This window comes from Chionomys nivalis, chromosome 6 (assembly GCF_950005125.1).
Source record: "Chionomys nivalis chromosome 6, mChiNiv1.1, whole genome shotgun sequence".
NCBI lineage: Eukaryota > Metazoa > Chordata > Mammalia > Rodentia > Cricetidae > Chionomys > Chionomys nivalis.
The window spans coordinates 72,881,605-72,901,007 of NC_080091.1; the positions used below are offsets into that span (position 1 = coordinate 72,881,605).

The following is a 19,403-nucleotide window of genomic DNA, read 5'->3' on the forward strand; positions in this document are numbered from 1 at the left end:
ATAAGGAGCTTCTTCAATGCCCACCATCCTCTTAAAGTAGATTGGTGCTACCAGGAGTCTTAAAGAAGATTGGTGTCTCACTGTCATGAAAAATCCTAATTATTTTAAATGCCATATTCTGATAGTCTTTTAAAGGTTTGAAGAGTATCTATCCATTTGAAATACATCTCTGTATATCTAGAAAATCTAACAAATGTAACTACAAGCTTGACTATTATACGTGATTATCTATTAACCTGTATTTCTTAATTATACATTACATTTTTTGAACTGCACAAAACAAAGCCTTAATCAAAAGCAGAAATATACATATAACAAAATTGACCTTAAATTTGTATCAATAAACCAAGATTCATACCAATGAAAAGTATTCATCTCTATAGCATATCCCCCTTTAAATATATGCAAATATTTATAAACAATATTTGGGAATTCTCTTCAAACTGCTTCCTGCTTTTTTGGGGTGAAGTATTTTTGGGGTATTCATAGTGACATTTTGGGTGGTCTTGGTCCATCAAACCACATTAGTCTGGAAGGAATCCACAGGTTCTTATCCTCTGTGGAAACAAAAGTAGGCCCTCTTTTCCAAAGCAACATATCCTTAGACCCAAATTTTAACATCAAGATACCTTTAAAGTATATATGTTGGTTTAGCTTAGCAGCCTGAACAATAAAATGTCTCTCTCTACTTAGCTTATTCACAGTCAAAAAAATCAAATTAAACATAATAATATACATAATCCAAACTCTCTGTGTATAGTCTATCTTTATGTGGCTTATTTTTCTTACTCTATTACTTTTTCTACAAGTTTAATATTTATTTTACTATCTTTACTCCTTTAACCTATGACTGTTGATACTTTTTTATATTATTACTGTCTATACTCTTTTTCCTCCCTCTCTCAAGACTATGTACATTTATCCAACACTGTGACCTGCTTAGAGGTCTTTTCCATCTAGATTTATCTTTATTGCACTCATGCCTGTAATTATTTTTGACCAAGAGCTCCTTTTTTTTCTTTTAAATGCTAAGCAGGCATAGCTAGGACCAACTTCACAACCCTGCTTGCTTGCTCTGCCCAGTTCAGCATGGTAGAGTTATGTTCATCACCTCTGAGAACTATACATATTGCCCCAGCTCCAGGAAAGCAGCAAGTCTATGTTACCACTAATTAATCTGTAACATGCTGCTCACAGACTCCATTTAAGTGCCCAACCTCCTGAAAGAGCCAGAGCTGTTTGTGCAACTAGCACAAACCAGTAAGCCTTCTTAAAGAAGCCACACAGTTTTTGCTGCTACCACTGAGTCGAGAAACCTCATAAGAGAATCATGCCTCTGCTTGCTTCTTGCAAACAGAGCCCACCCAAGAAAATGTTGATATCAAAAAGCCATGTTTAACTCTGTTCTTCTGTGTCTAGAATTTCTTTCTAAGCTCTCTCAGATTTTATGTGGATGTGGTCAGCCCACATTGGCATCGTTCTGTAGGCCAAGACTGCTTGCTTGTTTCCTGGCTTCCCAGACTAGAAACAATCAAACAGAAATTGTATTAATTACAACACTGCTTGTCCAATAGTGTAGGCTTATTCCTAGCTAACTCCTATTTCTTGTATTAGCCCATTTCTACTAATTAGTGTATCGCCACGTGGTTGTGGACTACCAGTAAGATTTCTTCCAGCCTGGCTATATTCTGCCTTGCCATAGACCCAAAGAAACTTCTTTATTAACCAATGATAATAAAACCATATTTACAGCATACAGAGGGAAATCCCCACATCAGAGTTCAACATTGTAATTTTTTTCTTTTTTTCCATCTTAATGTGTGTGTAGTGCACATTTGTATATCTAGGCATGTTTACATGTGTGTGTGCACACGTATGTGCATGTGAAAACCCAAGGTTGATGTCAGGAAATATTCAATCACTGATACAGCTAACATCATAACCACTTTGTTATGGAAACCCCATGTCCGTTTTTACAGGTTGGGATGACATGCCCACCCAGCATCTTCCTGAGCTCCAAAGACCCTAACTCACACCCTCACCATTTTAACCTCTAAGCCAATTCCCCACCCACCGCGTTGCAGTAGGTTTGTAAGAGTCATGGGGTGGGTACACTGTCATGATGTCTACAGCTGCTTTAAAAGCTTAATCAAGCAAGAAGAAAGGAATGTGATTAAAGGCTAATTTAAAGATAAAGCCACGCTTCAGACCTTTACCTAAAACTCAACTTTCAATAGCAAGTCAATCCTGGATCAAGAGAAAACAGTATGAGAAAACAAGCTTAGAGTGACTTTCAGGAAAGGGGTTCTGAACATGACCAGAGAAGAGAAAGTTTTAGTCTGGCAAAAAAAAAAAAAAAAATACACTATATTTGTGGGTAGACAGAAATCAAGAGATTTTGAAGGGTTAACATTTGTGATTTCAAATGCAACAATTGGACTGGAGAGATGTCTCAGTGGTTAAGAGCACCTGCTGCTCTCTCGGATGACTGGGCTTAAGTCCCAGCACCTACATGGTGACTCACAACTATCTATAACACCAGTTCTGAGGGATTACATGCCTTCTAATGTCTGTGAGCGTGTATACACATGTGGCATACATATATACATGCAGGCAAACACACACATAACACATATAATAAAAGTAAATAAATCTAAATTTTTTTTAAAAATGAAATGCAGTAACCATGGGTCAAATTTAACCATGATTCAGCTTGACCCTTTTAGTGAAAATGCCGGAAATGCAGACAGTGGGAAGCACGTTAGTTTGATATGACAGCATGGTTTAACAGAATTTCAAGCCAATGAATTCAGTAAGTGGATTTGTTTTGATGACCTTTGCTAATTTGCTGAATGTGTGAAAATCCCCTGCAGACTTCCTAGCAGTTCCCAAGCTAAAAATAATGACCTCACCAAGGATCCACCAGCTTGTGATTCAGAAACTAGCTGAGAAGGTTGCTGGGCCTTAGCTACCAACAGATTCTGAAACGCACAGTCACCGTGACTCCTCCCTACAAGAAAATGTCTGTACATAAAAAGGTACAGTGTACCTCTAGATGGGAAAACAGTGGCTCAGAAATGTTAAACTCACTTGCTCAAACATATGCAACTAGTTAAACACAGAGTCCTTGAATTCATGCATGCCTTTCTGGCTCAGAATCTCTCTAGTGTTTTCAACTTCAACACAATATGAATTTTTCTCAGAATTTTAGGATTGCTATAGGTTTCATGACTGAACACTTCGGATAACATTATGAAGGACAATAAAGAAAGCAAAGCTACCCTCAGGCCTGGCACATCAGCAGCCAGACCCCTGTAGCTGCTGATGAAGAGTCAAGCAGGCACTATTGTACAATGAGACCCTCAAGGCTGCCCACTGCTAGGTCTTGTTGGAGCAACAGAAGAATAGTTTGGGTATAAAAGGGGTGTGGGAGGAGGGGGCAATATGTGGGAGGAGGGGCAGGGAAATGGGAAACAGGGAGGAGGCGGAAATTTTAATTAAAAAAGAATTTAAAAAAAACTATTCAGTCCATAGCACATATCAAAAAAAAAAAAAAAAAAAAAAACCACAGTGTCCCGACAGGGATTCCCACACTCTTCAGGTATCACAATGTATGATATGGCTAAAATGATCAATGTTGATGACTTGATTTTGTAATAAAACACTCCTGGGCCCCAGGAAATATTAAAATGTAAAAGCACACAGATTATCTGTGTTTGAATCTCTATCACCACATAAATTGTGTTTTTCTAGAGTGTTTGCTTCTACCTTCTGAACATGCAGGCAATTTATCATTTCTTGATGCTTGTTGGACACATGGTCACACTCACTTGGTTTACACATCTGGATTTGCTGATGTGTGGATATTTTGTTTCTTGCTCCAGGGTCATGAGCATTCAATAAGCAGAAAGAAAGAAAGGTCGTGGGTCTTTCCTGATCTTTGTTGTTCATTTCTTTCAAATGTTTTCAGGTAAGGATTAATAAGCAATGTAAAAATAGAACGGGGCTGCAAGTACAGTTGAGTGATTCCCTATCAACCTTAAGTTCCCTTTCCAGGACTGGAAAAGAATTGGGGAAGAGAGGAAGAAATGGAAGATAGAAGAAAGAGGGAGGAGTTTTGTGCTTTATACATTACACGTTTTGTACATTCATTCCCTTATCCTCACAGTAGTACACCAACATAAACACACACGCGCACACACACCTCCCTTTTGTCTCCTAAATACTACTATCTTTCGATTAACTAGCATCCACCAATATTATAATATGGAAGTAATTCCAAATAAATTGGGAAATGGCTACTGCCTAATGAAGGTAGCAAGTTCTGGTGCAGCAGGTGGCCTTCAGTATTGCTTAGCACTCAGTATAGCCCAACAGAGCAGTTGGTAAATATTTAATATGTTTAATAGAATCCTTAGTCATATTTAGTCATATCAAAATGTTTCGTAACAGTTATGTGCAACGCTCACAGTTTCATTACGGAGTGAACATTATCCACAGTTGAGCTATTCAGTGTGCTCTCTGGATTACCCTTCCCTCAGAGCTTCGCCTGCTTCTCTTTATTTTATTACCCACCATAATATTAAGTGTGTGTTTCTTCTCAAAGTGCTAGAGCACTCTTTTCCATAGCTCTATCTTCTCATGTTCTTAATCACAGTGACTATTCTCTAGGCCTTCCTAGACCTAGTAGTTTCCTGAGAGACAATTTTTCTTAAAACTAAGCCATGAGGTACTAGGGCAATGACTCAGTTGACTAGGTACTTGCTTTGAAAATCTAGGGACTTATGTTCTATCCCCAAAAATCACATGTTAAAAAGCCAGGTGTGGTGGCACACACTTGTAACACTGACCAGTGTGGACAAAGAGAGAGATATCCCTGGGACTGTCCATAACCTACTTGACAAGTTCCAAGACTATATAAGACACTAATGGATGCTGGGGAAGGACACCTGAGATTGATATCTAACCTGCTCTGGCAGCCAAAAGCACATAAACACATACATACAACAGATGATAGATAGATAGATAGATAGATAGATAGATAGATAGATAGATAGATAGATAGATAGATAGATAGATGATAGATAGATAGATAGATAGATAGATAGATAGATAGATAGATAGAACTGTGAAAGACTTTGTGTGTCTGACAACACCTTTATACACCTAAAAATTTGACAGAATTGATGTCTGTGTGACTTTCATGCTAAGAATCAACTTGATGTCTGTGTTTTCTGGCTTCTAGTATGATTTCTGATTAGAAAAACCAATGCCTTACTACTTCCTGAATTTATATATAGATAGATTTTCTTTTGGAAATATTTTGTCTCTTCTCTTTGCTTTCTAATACACTAAATTCCATTTAGCTGAGCTCATTAGAACTGTTATAAGTAACAGGTGAGGCTTTCAACCTCTAGACTATCCAATACTTCGAATACTTCAGTTGGGTTTTTTCACTTGAGACTATTCACTGATGATTCTCTGTGCTTTCAAAGCCTTGATGATCCATTTTTGTCTTACTGCTGAACAATATTCCATTGTATTGATACTTTATAGTTTATTTGATTACTTAAGATAGGGAATCTGGGTTTCTTCTGTGTGTGGGCATGATACATAAAACTGCTAAAAAAAAAAGTCAAATGCAGGCTTCTTGTGTTACACCTTAACAAAGTAACAAACAAGCGATTATTCTATCATAACAGAATCACGTATTTAGTTTGAAGAAACTACTAACTGGCCTTTCCGAGTGGTTTTACAGTTTTCCTTCCCACCAACAATAAATGAGGTTTAGTTCCTGTGTTGTTACTTCTCTCATTGATATGCCAAAATACTTGATGAAAACAAGTTAAAGAAGGAGGGTTCACAGTTTTGAAGTGTAGTCCATCCTTGGGAGAACCTATCATGGCAAGTCTAGGAACGAGCTGATCACATTGTATTCCCAACAGAGAAGCAGAAGAGATGCTGGTGTTCATGCACATGTCTCCTTTTTTTAAATTGATGTATTCATCGTATTTTCTGTATTTTTGTCTGCATGTATGTATTGCACTATGTGTGTGCATGGTGCTTATAGAGGTCAGAAGTTAGAACAGAACTCTTGGAACTGGAGTAAGGGGTGGTTGTGACCCGCCATGTGGGTGCAAGAACATCAAGTACTCTGGACTACTGAGCCATCTCTCCAGTCCCTAGATGTCTCCTTTCTACTCAGCCTGGAACCATAAACCATGAGATAGTGCCATTCTCATTCAGAGTGACATTTCCCTTCTTGGTTAGAGTTTTTTGGAAACACACTCATCATGCTGATTTTAAATCCCATCAAAGTGTCAGTCAAGATTAACCATCGCTCCGTGGTGAGCAGCTCCGCACAGCCGATCCGAGCCCCAGAGCCCGAATCCTTCCAAGCGATTCACCATGGTGGATGAACTGGTGTTGCTTCTGCACGCGCTTCTGGTGCGCCACCGCGCCCTGTGCATGGAGAACAGCCGGCTCATGACACAGCTGCGGTTGCTGGTGTGTGAGCGGGCCACTCTGTTGCACCAGGTACGTCGGCTGAACTGTCCGGTGCCCTTCCCCTCAAGGTTTCACGGCGAGAGCAGCCGGCTCCCCGAGTTTGTTGTGCAGACGATGGCTTACATGCTTGTGAATGATGACCTCTTCTGCAACGACGGCATGAAAGTGGCATTCCTGATCAGCCTCCTCTCCGGGGAAGCAGAGGATTGGGTAGTGCCATACATACTGATGGATAGCCCGATCCTCTGTGATTATCAGGCCTTTGTCGAGGAGATGAAGCAGTATTTCGGCTGGGATGACGACGAGGAGGATGATTTTGATGATGATGAAGAGGAAGAGGATGATTACTAGGCCCTAAACCCCCTTAGGCCCAGAGGGGGAGGGCCCTGCACGCCGCCTCCTCCCTGTTCTGACCCGCTACTCCTCCTGCCTCCGCGCTCCCTTTGCATTGCCATCCTCTCCCCTGCCAGTCACTTCGCTCCTTCCTCCCTTTTAGTGCTTGCCTTTGTTTCAGGAACCTGCTGCAAGTGCTTGAGTAGGGCCTGGGCCTTTCTCCGAAGCTCACACTGTTCAGCTTCAACCAATCCAGGCACCCCTATCCTAATCTGAACTGTGTTTTGAGCTCCAGCCTTTGTCCCGGCCTGTGTTTGAACTGGTCAGACCACCTGCATTCCTGCCGCTGGCTTCCACTGGATCGCCATCCTCCATCTGCCCAGAAACGTGCGCCTGTCACCTCACCACCACCACCCACCGCATCTCATCTGCAGCCATCCACCTCTCAAGATGAGGACCAAGAAGAAGATGACGGAGTTGGCTACACCTATTCAGACTGATTTGGACAGCTCACCAACCCCTGAAGGGGCCAGTCTTACAGCCTGGTTAGTTCTCTACCTACTAGCAGGTTCCTCCTCTGCCCGACCAGATTGCTGCAGGAGCCTGGTGTGCCTGTCTGACAGTTGTAATGTTGATGTTTCTTTTCTTGTGTGCATCAGTTTTACACAGCTGTCACGTTTCTTTCAGAATTGCAGCAGTCCCACAGATGTGTACATGTGGACAAGTAGTACTAAAATAAAAACAAGCGAACAGGCGTTCAGCCCAGATCCTCTCTAGTACCTGGAAAAAGCAATGGCATTCTTTTCAATAAATATCAAGCACTGCAAAACTAGAAAAAAAAAAAAGATTAACCATCATAGCGCCTCTTGATCTCTGTGCTTGCTGACATTTCATAGGGTCAGTACTTGGCACTTTAACTAACCTAACATGTACATAGTAACATCTCGAGGCTGCTATAATGACCAGTTCCCTGATGCCACATGGTGTTTAGCATCTTAAAGTGTGCCCGTTTGCCATCACATCTCTCTTATGAAGATGTCTGTCTGTTTCCTTGTTCCACTGTTTCTTAGTAATAATGTTTAAGAGTTCTTTCTGTATTTCAAAACCAGTTACTGATCAGATATGTGTTTTGTATCTTTTTATCTCAAGCTATTTTAAAAGAAACATATTTTATATATCTCACAAATAAAAACAAAATTAAAGATAAATACTAAGAATCTATATATCCTGTACAACCATCAAAATCCACTCTTTGTTCTCCATTTTATTTAGTTCTGACGAAGTCTTTACATAAATATATGCAAATACAAATTTTTTATATACATATATTTGTTTCTTACTAGACGGGTATTCTGTCTGTGATATCTAAGCTATTTTTTACATTTATGAATCTTATTAATTCCATTAAGTCATAAACCCTTCAATTATACGTGTGTGTGTGTGTGTGTGTGTGTGTGTGTGTGTGTGTGTGATGCTGCACTGTGTGGATAAATCATAGTTAAGGTCAAAAATTCTCTCTCACTGGATACTTGGCACCTTCATTTACAAGGTACTTAGTGCTCACAGTTTCTGAGATTCTCTTGATTGTAGCTCCAGGATGAAAACTGGATGCTTCTTAGCTCTACCCCATTGCCAAGTTAGGTTTTGGTTTTCTTGAATGTGCTGACAGCCTCTACTTCTCTATCTGCTTTCCAGATTCCAGAGTTTCTTTTGTTCAGTATTCATTAGCATAGAAAAAAACACACAAAACCACTGTCCTAAGTGTCTACAAGTCTATAAATGAGTACAATCATTTTTTTAAACGTTTCTACTGTATGCTTCCTCAGGTTGACCCTTTTAGAGCAAAAATACTCCATTTTTGCAAACAAAAACAATCTTAAAAAGAATTAGAGGTAGGGATAAAGTTGCTCGATCTTGCAGTGGCTAAAGCAGAAAACCAGAGTCTTCTAAAGACTTCCTGGGATCATTGCACAAGACAGCAAGTTGCTTTGTGTTGTAGCTGTTTGCATCCTACTTCCGGCTGATAGAATCACTCTGGCCCCATATTTCAACTCGGTAGGTCTAATTACTGTTTTCCTAATTTGTAGAAATTGGTAGCACTAGTAGAGCAGCTATATTAAGGACCCCGAGGGAGCACTAACTCTCCTGCTGCACTGAAATGGATCTATTCGCTTGGTTCATCAACTGTGTGCATCACAAGCCTTCTCCTGAGAGGCTATTGAGCAGAGGCAAAGTTGGGATTCTGCAGTCAGATACATCATGTAGTTCTTGCCCTTTGCAGTTTTATCACCTTGAGCAAGCGACCTAGCCCTTCTAACATTATATTTTCTCATATATAATACAATGAATATAAAATAATATATACCTTATAGACTTACTGAAAACGTTAAAGATATTATATTAGTTAACATTCTATTACTGTGAAGAGACACCATGACCATAACGACTCTTATAAAAGAAAGCATTTAATTGGGGCTTGCTTATAGTTTCAGAAGTTTAATCCAATATCCACATGGTAGGGAGGAACGTGTTGGCACTCAGAAAACATTGTAGCTGTGAGTTCCACATCAGGACCTTCAAGCAGTAGAGAAAGCCACTTGGTCTGGGTTGGGCTTCTGAAATCTTAGAGATCACACCCAGTGATACACTTCCTCCAATAATGCCACATCTACTCCCTGGTGACCATGCATTCAAATCTATGAGCTAATGGGGGCCATTCATATTCAGAACAGCACGGACATCTAAGGAAATCAGTGCAGGTCCTGGCACCTGATATGTATGCAATGAAAGTGACTACGGTTCAACACACAGCACATCACTTAGCAGACATTCTGCACATAACTGCTGAATGATTGATGGATGGATGAGCCCTTTCTCTTAACTAATGGACTCAGCTTGAGTAATGTCCCCTAACTACCTTGTAAACAAATGAGTAACAAAATATGTGATGTCTGTATATCTCTTTTCTCTATGCCATTGGTGCCAGGCACACAGCATATATCAGCAATTGATTGAGTAAATTTACCAGTAACAAAAAAAAGAAAAAGAAAGCAAATGAAAGTGTCTGATTTAACATTGACTTTTAGAATGACAAAACTTTTTTTAAGAAATTATTGAATTTGTATTTCTGGGAAAATTCATCTGTATAGGAACATCCTCTGGTTTTCAAATTCTGTTCGGCACTTGAACACTTCCAAGGTACAAATTTGGGGCAAAGATGTGTTACTGACTATATCCAAACTGATAACTCCCTTGTCTGCAGCTGTCTCCTCTAGTTGCACTTACACACAGGACAAAAGAAAAAATGGAGAGATGCTGGGTTCTGAGGTTGGAGAGTAAATGCCATGAGTAAACTGACCTTTTTCTTCTTGTGTTAGGAGAGTGATGTTTTGATGTAGCATAAAGAAGTAGGTCATTGACCTTAATAAAAATAGCTTGAAAGATTCGATCTAGGTTTTATGTTGTTGTTGTTTCAAGATAGTTCTTTTATCTAGAGAGTTCCCATCAGGCTATGTTTATTAATAATATCACTCAGAAAAAAAGAAACATAAAATAGTTTGCATTTGTTATAATTTTGGGGATTAAAATAAAACCATGTAAAAATATTTTTTCATTGCTTTTGTTGTTGGGTTTTTTAGGTTTTGTGAGGTTTTTTTGGTGTTGCTGAAAGCCAACAATTACAGTGGACCCCTGTTTTGCCCAGTGCTATTTATACACCTTGTATTATGTCCATTTCTCATAAACATCCCTCAGGGTTGGGCATATAGGTGTTATTTTTGCTTTACAAACAGTAAGTTGGAGACCCACAGTGAGAAACCTGCCTATGATGATAAGAGGAAAGTCTCATCCTTTCTGATTCAAAATTCATGTTTTTCAATATGTTCCTCTCTTATAATGAGATATTTTCCAAGGAATCATTTATTCCTGGGCAACAAAACAATGTTGACTAGTCATCTAATACCCACCACACCAAGACACTCAACATGCATGACTTAGGATGCCTTGACTAAGAATTTGGGAAGCAATGGTAAAAAATACAGGACAGAGGGAATTAGAATATAGTTTTTAAAAAGAAGTAAAAAGAATTTCTGTGGCCAGTAGTAAGTTTTTCCTAAATCTCAGCTCATTTGTAGTATGTATTTGCCATTTCTTGAGAACTCGGCATTTCTGTTTCATGTGTCTGCCATCTTGAAGTCAAAGCTTACCTTCCATTGTCAAATCTGAATATAGCTGATACTTACCTGGGTCATCTGTCTATCTGTTGCTTTCATTGGTTAATTAATAAAGACACTGCTTGGCCTTTAATAGGACAGAAAATTAGGTAGGCGGAGTAAACAGAACAGAATGCTGGGAGAAAGAAGCAGAGTAAAACAGTCGCCATAGCTCTCCTCTCCAAGATGGATGCAGATTAAGATCTTACCGGTAAGCCACCATCTCATGGTACTACACAGATTATTAGATATGGGTTAATCAAGATGTGAGAGTTAGCCAGTAAGAGGCTAGAGCTAATGGGCCAAGCACTGTTTAAAAGAATACAGTTTCCGTGTAATTATTCCGGGTAAAGTTAGCGGTGCAGGAGCTGGGTGGTGGGAAGTGGCCTGCTGCTCCTATTACAACACTTACCCTCTCAGCACCCTTTGCAGTGGATGTGAGACCGTCCAAGGTTCTACGAGTCATTCACACTCACTGCAGAAGCCTAATGGAAGCTAATGATGTGAAGAAGAGAGCAACCTGGAGTATCCACTGTGGCAAAAATAGCTTTCTAAGAGCAGCTGTTGAAGTGGTTCTCGTGACCTTATTCATTCTCCATTCTCAACAGCGTTGATGTTCTGACATTACTAGAAGACACAGTCTCACAGAAAATGCTTTGATTCTCTGTCTCTTACAGTCTTTCTTCATTCTCTTCCACAGTGTTCCCAGATCTTTGCATGTTAGAGTACTTTATAGAAGTATCTATTAAAACTGGGATCAACAACTCTGCATTTTTATTAATTATGGTTTTCTGTTGTGGATTCCATGGCAGAGAGAAGTTTCCTTGATAAAGGATGAAGACTACATTTATCTGTGGGTATAAGACAAATGTTTATGAATTGTTATTAGAAACTCTGCTGGTTTTATAAATTAGTGGTTGTAGATTCTCCTCCAAAAGTCATGGCTGCACTAGCACTGAGGAGTTAGCTATGTTTTCAATACTGTGCATGGCATCCCTCTTGTTCAGAGGTTCTGAAGTCCAATTAGGGAGCAGCTGGTTACCACCCAGATACGTATGCCACTAATGTACCCTTAGGGTTACTTTTCCATGAAGGTCATTGATACGGTTCATAGGCATCATAGCTGGGTAGGACTGTTGCTTGCCTCCCTCCTTTGGAAGCTTGCATGGCACCTTCTAGGATCAAGAAAACTCATCCTCAGGGAAGAACATTCAGGTCCAGTTCCAGCTCAGGTGTCTCTGAACCCTATTTCTGAAGTGTATGGTATCTTTGGTAATAGGGTTTTACCTTCCACCTCTGGTGAGAGGAAGAGATAGACAATCATTTTCTATATTGCTAGTTCTCAAGTCCAATCTCAGCATATTAAATTTTCAGACAAAAATCATGCCTTTGTTCCCATTCTACTTTTGTGTTAATAGCCAAATCCATGCTTTCCCATTAGTGAAAAACTGAGGGTCATTTGTGGACAAAAGATTCCAATGTCAAAATTCTTGCCACAGTTAGAGAGTGGCTGAGTATTGGTTCCCACACAAAACAGATGGTGGGTCCTTTTTTGAAGCAATAGTAATCTAAGTTTCTGCCTGTGTGCCTTCTGCCTCAGAGGAGAAGTAAAAATGAATTTGTATTTCCCTTTAAGATCTGTTACGCTGACTGACATGTCGGGGGGACCACGTAATTTGTCCAAATATAATTACATGAGGTACAACAAAGGCACTGACTGTTTCAACTCTCTGCAGGGAAGTGGTTTGCTTCTTTAAAAAAAAATTGAACAGATGCAGCATAATCTTGAGAATCCATTTGTTATTCTGCTAGTAGAGTCTGTAGCTATGCAGACATCTGTGATGTGGGATAAGGAAGATTATTTTTCAGAAATACAAAGAATACAGAGAGTAGAAAAATTATTTTTAGAACTTAAAAGTGTAAGAAATAGCCTTCTCCTTTGCCAATGTGTTTTTCACGCTATTGCTTGCAGGGTGCTAGGTTCTAGAGTTAATTTTTTTCCACACATTTGGTTTTACAAAATGAAATTGGAGTCCAACCTTCTACTATATCTGAGGAAATAATTTCATGTAACAAGATAAATGGTCCTGCCTACATTAATAATACAAGGCTCCTCTACCCCTGAGTTCTAATGGTAGAATTCAGTAATATTGGTGGAGGTGGACATACAGATAAACCCCTCTTTCAAAGACACTTTCTAGTAGAGACTTGATACTGCAATTCTATGGTGCAAACCATAATGCCTCACTGTGATTCCTACAAATAACATCCCTCTGAATTCAGTGCATAAAATCCACTATTACAATTGGCAGTTTACTTTATTTCTTTTAAATCTAAGTTTGAACACTCAAAATACTCTTCAAGTACTATGTGTATTGTTACATGCAAAGTAAAGTAAGCTTTAAGTCAAGAATCCATATGATTGTGATGGAGAAGTCACTCTTTTATGAGGCAGCCTGACAAGGAAAGCTATGATCAGAGACAAAATAAAAATAATTTAATTTTTTTGCTAAATACCTGCTATGTACTAGTCATTATTCTAAAAGCCTTGTATGTGTTAACTCATTGGATTTTCACAGGAATTCTGTGAGGATAAATGCTGTCATTATTTGCATTTATCAATTAGAACACTCCAGGATAAAACTGTTGAGTACCTCAAAAGAGATCACATGAATCTGAAGTTAGAACTGAAACTTGATTGGTTTGGATCCAGACTCAAAGCAGGTAACTGCCATATAACAGCTTTTTGAGAAACTGGCAAAGAGCCATGGTACATCTCATAGTCTTTGTGTAATATGAGGGCCAGCTTGTTGGGGTTTCTGTCCTGCCCAGTTTTTACAGCCAGTAAGCCCCCAAAGAAAATTGCACAGATGTATCCATAAGTTATAAACTGATTGGTCCATTAGCTCAGGCTTCTTATTAACGCTTATAACTTATATTAGCCCATTATTCTAGTATATGTTAGCCACATGACTCAGTATCTTTATCAATGGGGCAGGTAACATATTGCTTCTTCAGTGTCTGCACAGGACTGGGGAAAGAGCTTCCTTCTTCCCAGAATTCTCCTGTTCTCATTGCCCCGCCTCTACTTCATATCTGGTTGTCCTGCCTATACTTTCTGCCTGGCTACTGGCCAATCAACATTTATTTAAAACATAATTGACACAATACAGAATTGTCCCACACCATTTTGCCCTCTTTTTTTTAAGAAAACAAGAACATCCATAGTCCATTTTTTGGGAATGTGGGCATAGTGTTCCAGGCTACTTCCTGCTGGTTTGGGGACACTGATAATCTTATGGGCACCTAAAGAAAATTTAGAATTATGATCAAGTCGTAGATTCTAATGTGGAGGTACAGAATCTTCATTATCCAAGGGAATAACTACGTAGCTTATAATTGATAAGACGTTCTCATGGAATTCTGGACCTTTATCTTTTGTACAATTATCCATTCACCCAGTTACAATTTCAACTACAGAAATTTCCCTTCCACCTACTATCTCAAAAGACAGAGCATGGTGGGAAAATTTAGCATATTGTCTTTATATTGCTGGTGAAGTAAAGTAATTTTTCCCTATAATATACTTATAACATAGCCATTGAAAGATTCTTGAACCTCATTTGCATTAAATATTTATTAAACTCATACCATTTACTAACTATTCTGTGAGATGTTAAGGATAGCATGGTGAATTGGACCAATTCCTGACCTTCATGCGCTCATTGGAAAATGAGATAAGACTATATGTAAAGAAACACTGCTACCTAGCACATGGGAAATGCTGTGAAGAAATATGCATGTGACACCGTGGAGAAGAGTGTGTGAAGTACCAGAATAAACCAAACGGATGTGTGCCTGAGTGAACGCACCGAGTGTGTGTGTGCACATGCATGTGCATGTGCATGCATGTGTGTTTGTGTAGTAGGAGGCTGCTTTTTTGTTTCCCAGCCACCCAGACCCAAAATAATCACATAGAAAGTATATTAATTGCAACACTGCTTGGCCAATGACTAGCATATTCCTAGCTAGCTCTTACATCTTAAATTAACCCATTTATATTATTCTGCATATTGCCACAAGATTGTGACTTATCAGGTAAGGTTCTGGCATCTGTCTCCTGCTGTGGCTACATGGCATCTCCCAGACTCTACCTCCTCTTTTCTGTCTAAATAAAAAGGAAGGTTTTAGTTTTAACATAGTAAAATTACATATCACAAAACAGTTACCAAGCAAGAGTTATAGTTACAATATTTAGTCTATTTACATTTGGCAAATTAAGAAAAATACTCTATCATCTATCCTATCTTTGTGAGTCTAAAGTATTGTATCTAATCTATTTTTATAATTATAACTATCTTTCTTCAATTCCATCAAAGATTCCAGAAGGATATATTATTACCTAGGTAAATAGGAAGTGCATTATAAACAACTTCCAAAACTCTAGAATTGACAGAGACATCTCACTGTTCCTCTGTAAAATTGGAGCATCCATCTTCAACCTATAGGCCCATAGTATCTTGCAGACTTTTCCATGAAGCAGGAAATTTGAAAGACTGTTTTGCCTATATTGGCAGTTTGTCAGTCACTTTCTTCTGTGTCCTGCAGAATGTGTGGCAGACTCTTTCATGAAGCAGGAAACCTGAAGGACTGTCTCACATTCTTTAGGCAACTTCAGCTGTCATTTTTCTCCTCTATCTCTGTTTGGAATTCCTGCCTTGTTCTATTCTGTGCTGTAATAGGCCCAAAAGCAGCTTCTTTATTAACCAATGGTAATAAAACATATTCATGGCATACAGAGCGGAATCTTTCATCATATTTGTGTGTGTGTGTGTGCTTGTACACATACATTTGTGGGACTCAATCACAGAATAGATCATAGAGATGGAAAATTGAACTGACTTTTAAACTTTACATAAAAGTGGTTTTTGAGAAATTATAATGTGCTGGGTAAGGTAGCAAACATCCCAATTAATTTTTTTCTACCTACTTGAGAAGTAAGGAGATGGAAAAAAGGGAGTTGAAGTAACTTCTTCATGGTGTCACAAACTAGTAGGTGTTGTAGCTTGATCTGAATCTGATCTTCTCCAGGCCCTATCCTATGAACCCTGTATTATAGAATAGGACATTCTGTTTCTATTATCTAATTCTGTATCTATTAGATAAACTTATTCTTATCTAATAGAGGTTAGACAAGTTTTACGTGTGCTAGTGATTTGGATGGAAAGTATTTGTGCCAGGCCTGAGCATCAGTCTTACCTGCCTGATGTTTTCAAAGCTCACTGTAGTTGCACGATGCTATACCATTGGATTAAAAGGAAACAGACATGACCAGTTTGCTAAGCCAAATGTACTTATTTTCCCTATAGTCACAGCACTGGAAGGAGTGGAGGAAACGTAGTGCCATGATTGTGGATAGCTTCTGCTACCTAGTAAGTTTCAGACTAGCCTTTGCTACAGTGTGAGGCCTTCTTTCAGGGAGGAAAATGGCATGGTCACTTCCCGAGGTCACTTTTAGGATACTAGTAAACAAGAAGTAAAATCCCATATGTTTTTGGTCCCAAGGTCACTTGAGTAGAACAGAAATATGATATGTTGCTGGTTCTTGTTTTTTTGTAAAGTTAGTGAAGATAGGCTTGAGGGTCATTGTTCATTAAACTGAAGAAGTCCATATTGAGAAAACGACCAAAAGGAAGCTATCATGATGATGGTAGTCAAGCTCCTACAGACCTCCAGGCAGAGTTGGTACTTAGAGTGCCAGAGGAGACTGTCATTATTGGACCCAAAGAGAAAATGAAGAGATCAGAGAGGCTCACATTGACAGGCTTAACAGGAATGAGCACCAGTCATGGCTGACTTCCCAGAACACGTTGTATCTTAACAGACAAACATTCTGATCCATGAACTGACCATCTCAACAACACTCACGAGATCAAGAGAGGAGAGAGGCCAGCCTGCTTCCCACTCAGTGATGCATTCACATTAACACTAAGGTGATCTAAACTTACACACGCAAACTTCACAGACTAGAATACCAACAAAACAGTGATCTACTGCAGTTAATAGAAAGCAGAAGACAGTAACATGGCCAAGAGACTTTTTTTACTCAAAATTCTAGTGTGAGAATTGGAGGAAGTTTATCTCTCACTAAACTGAGTAGCTCCTGGAAGGGTAATAAACACAAAGGATGAAAGCTGTAGAATCTTCAAGTTTAGTTTATAGGATCCCCCACATCTTCAAACTTTCCCTTTATTGTAACCACAAAATCCAAATTAAAATAACAAAATCTGAAAGAAGAAATGGATGGAGCAATGGAAGAGAGGAGAGAAAAACAAGAATGATATATATGATATGATATGATATGATATGATATGATATGATATGATATGATAAATTGCTAAAAGCAGAGAAGGAAGTTAAATTGAAGGAAATAAAATCATCAAACTAAGGCTAAAATCTACTATAACATAAGAAAACAAAACAAAATTGTAGCCAACAAACACTAAACTCAATACAAATGAGACCTAAACAATGGAAGAAGAGAAAAACCAAAAGAGAGAAAAACTAAAGCCAATGAGATTTATGAGGCAAAACATGAAAGTAAGGGATAAAAGATTAAAGATAAGCCCAGCATAAATAAAGAAAACATAAAAGGGTCAGAGCTAGTGAGATACAAAGCTGGAAGCATGAAAATCAGAGGATGGGAGATGAAAGCTAAAACAAGAAAATCCAAGTTAAAAGCGGTACTTAGAAGCTGAGAAAAAAATTCTTTTAAAGTCTGTTTAAAATTTATTTTCTTCTTAAAGTGGAAAAGGGAAAAATGAGATAGAAAATAAAGACAAGGAAAGGCGGGGATCATAAAGAATAAGTCAGAACAAGCTAAAATAGAAATATGAAAAAATACAAGTAATCAACGCACTCCATGGCAACAAGAAATTCTAAAATAATATCAAGATGTTGGTGCATGGCACAGATATTACCAAGTGAACTGAAGCAATGGGACAAAGAAAAAAGAGCCCAGTAAACCACTACCGTGTGAAGAGGTATTCTGCCTCTCCACCACCATCAGGAGGTCCCTCTAAGGAATTTTTTTCTGGTTTCATCTTTAGCTCAGCTCAGCTAGCATGACTGCCTACAATATGATGCCAGCGGAAACCTCTATAGCTCAGGAATGGTGAGCCCATGGCTCTACTGGGGGGGAAATTACTCTTTTTCTTTTTACTGTTTGGTCAACCATTTATATATCCCCCTACCCTTTTATCTGTCATTCATTAACTTATCAGTCAATTACTTAGTTCAAATTAGCCAAATTTTAACATTTCCAGGATAAAGGAAAGACCATTTTCTGAGGATTGTAGTACCACCCTAAGCTTGAACTCTCAGTAGCATTAGGGAGACTCATGTTCAAAGTCCTCCCATGTGTCCCTCTTCTTCCTCTGCTGTGTGTTGGGGAGGATGACTCCCATGGGATGTGCTTACCCTCTGTGTTTTGGGTGCTTTCCCAGGTCATGCCACAGATGGAATATCAAAGCATGAGGAGAAGGTGAGGTCTGAGTATGCCTGAAGTCCCATCACTGGCAGGAAGGGACTGAGTCCACCCCTCTCACTAGCAGTGTCTTGCCGGTTGACCCTCTCCTGCAGCTTTTCCCTCCAGGTTCCAGGCATGACCTTTCCTCCAACAAGCAGTTGCCAAACTATTTCTAAGCTGTTATTGCCTCCTGGGATGCCTGGCTGTCCCTAGTTCCTTGGTTTCTTTGAGCCCTGCCCTTATGGTTATAAACTGCCATTAGATGAGCTCCTCAATTTGCTTGCTCTTAGTGTACCATCTGTTTCTGCCTGGGACCCTGGTGGGCACAACAGTAAGAAGTATGTCACAGGCAAATGCAACCATAGCCTTCTCTGTCTTAACACTCAGGGTCTTCCCCAGAGGTTCCCATTTTGATGAATTCAGAACTTGATGGCATTGCTTTATACGGAATGTGACTAACTTCCTCTCTCACTCCCATTTATTCACCAATTTTCCAAGACCTGGATCTCTCCACTGTGCATGCAGGTGAATTTTCACACACTAACCTCTCCTAGAATATATCCTGTAGCTCACCCAGGTAGCAGAGGGCCTCCTAATAGCCCTCAAATTAAAAGATAGGTGTGGATTATTACAGACGAAATTCTTAACTAGCGTCTCTTCCTCCACCTATCTGTTCTCAGCATTACCGCCAGATTATTTTCTCTATAAAGACATTCTCATTATGCTACCCACTGATTTTAAAAGCCTCGGCTGCTTCTCATTGTCCGCAGGATAAATTCAACCATTTAAGGTCCACAATCTGGCTCCAAACTGAATATAGTTTT

At 39.2% G+C, this 19,403-nt stretch overlaps 2 protein-coding genes across 2 annotated transcripts in view; both read left to right on the top strand.

Annotated features, from left to right (window-relative positions):
• Gabrb1 (gamma-aminobutyric acid type A receptor subunit beta1) overlaps positions 1-19,403 on the top strand; it is a 354,059-nt gene that overhangs the window by 285,469 nt on the left and 49,187 nt on the right. The gene's annotated exons all lie outside the window — the stretch shown is intronic.
• LOC130875619 (protein LDOC1-like) lies at positions 6,403-7,660 on the top strand. Its single transcript, XM_057771651.1, has one exon. It carries the CDS (start codon positions 6,409-6,411, stop codon positions 6,856-6,858), a length of 450 nt encoding a protein of 149 aa, XP_057627634.1. The 5' UTR covers positions 6,403-6,408; the 3' UTR covers positions 6,859-7,660.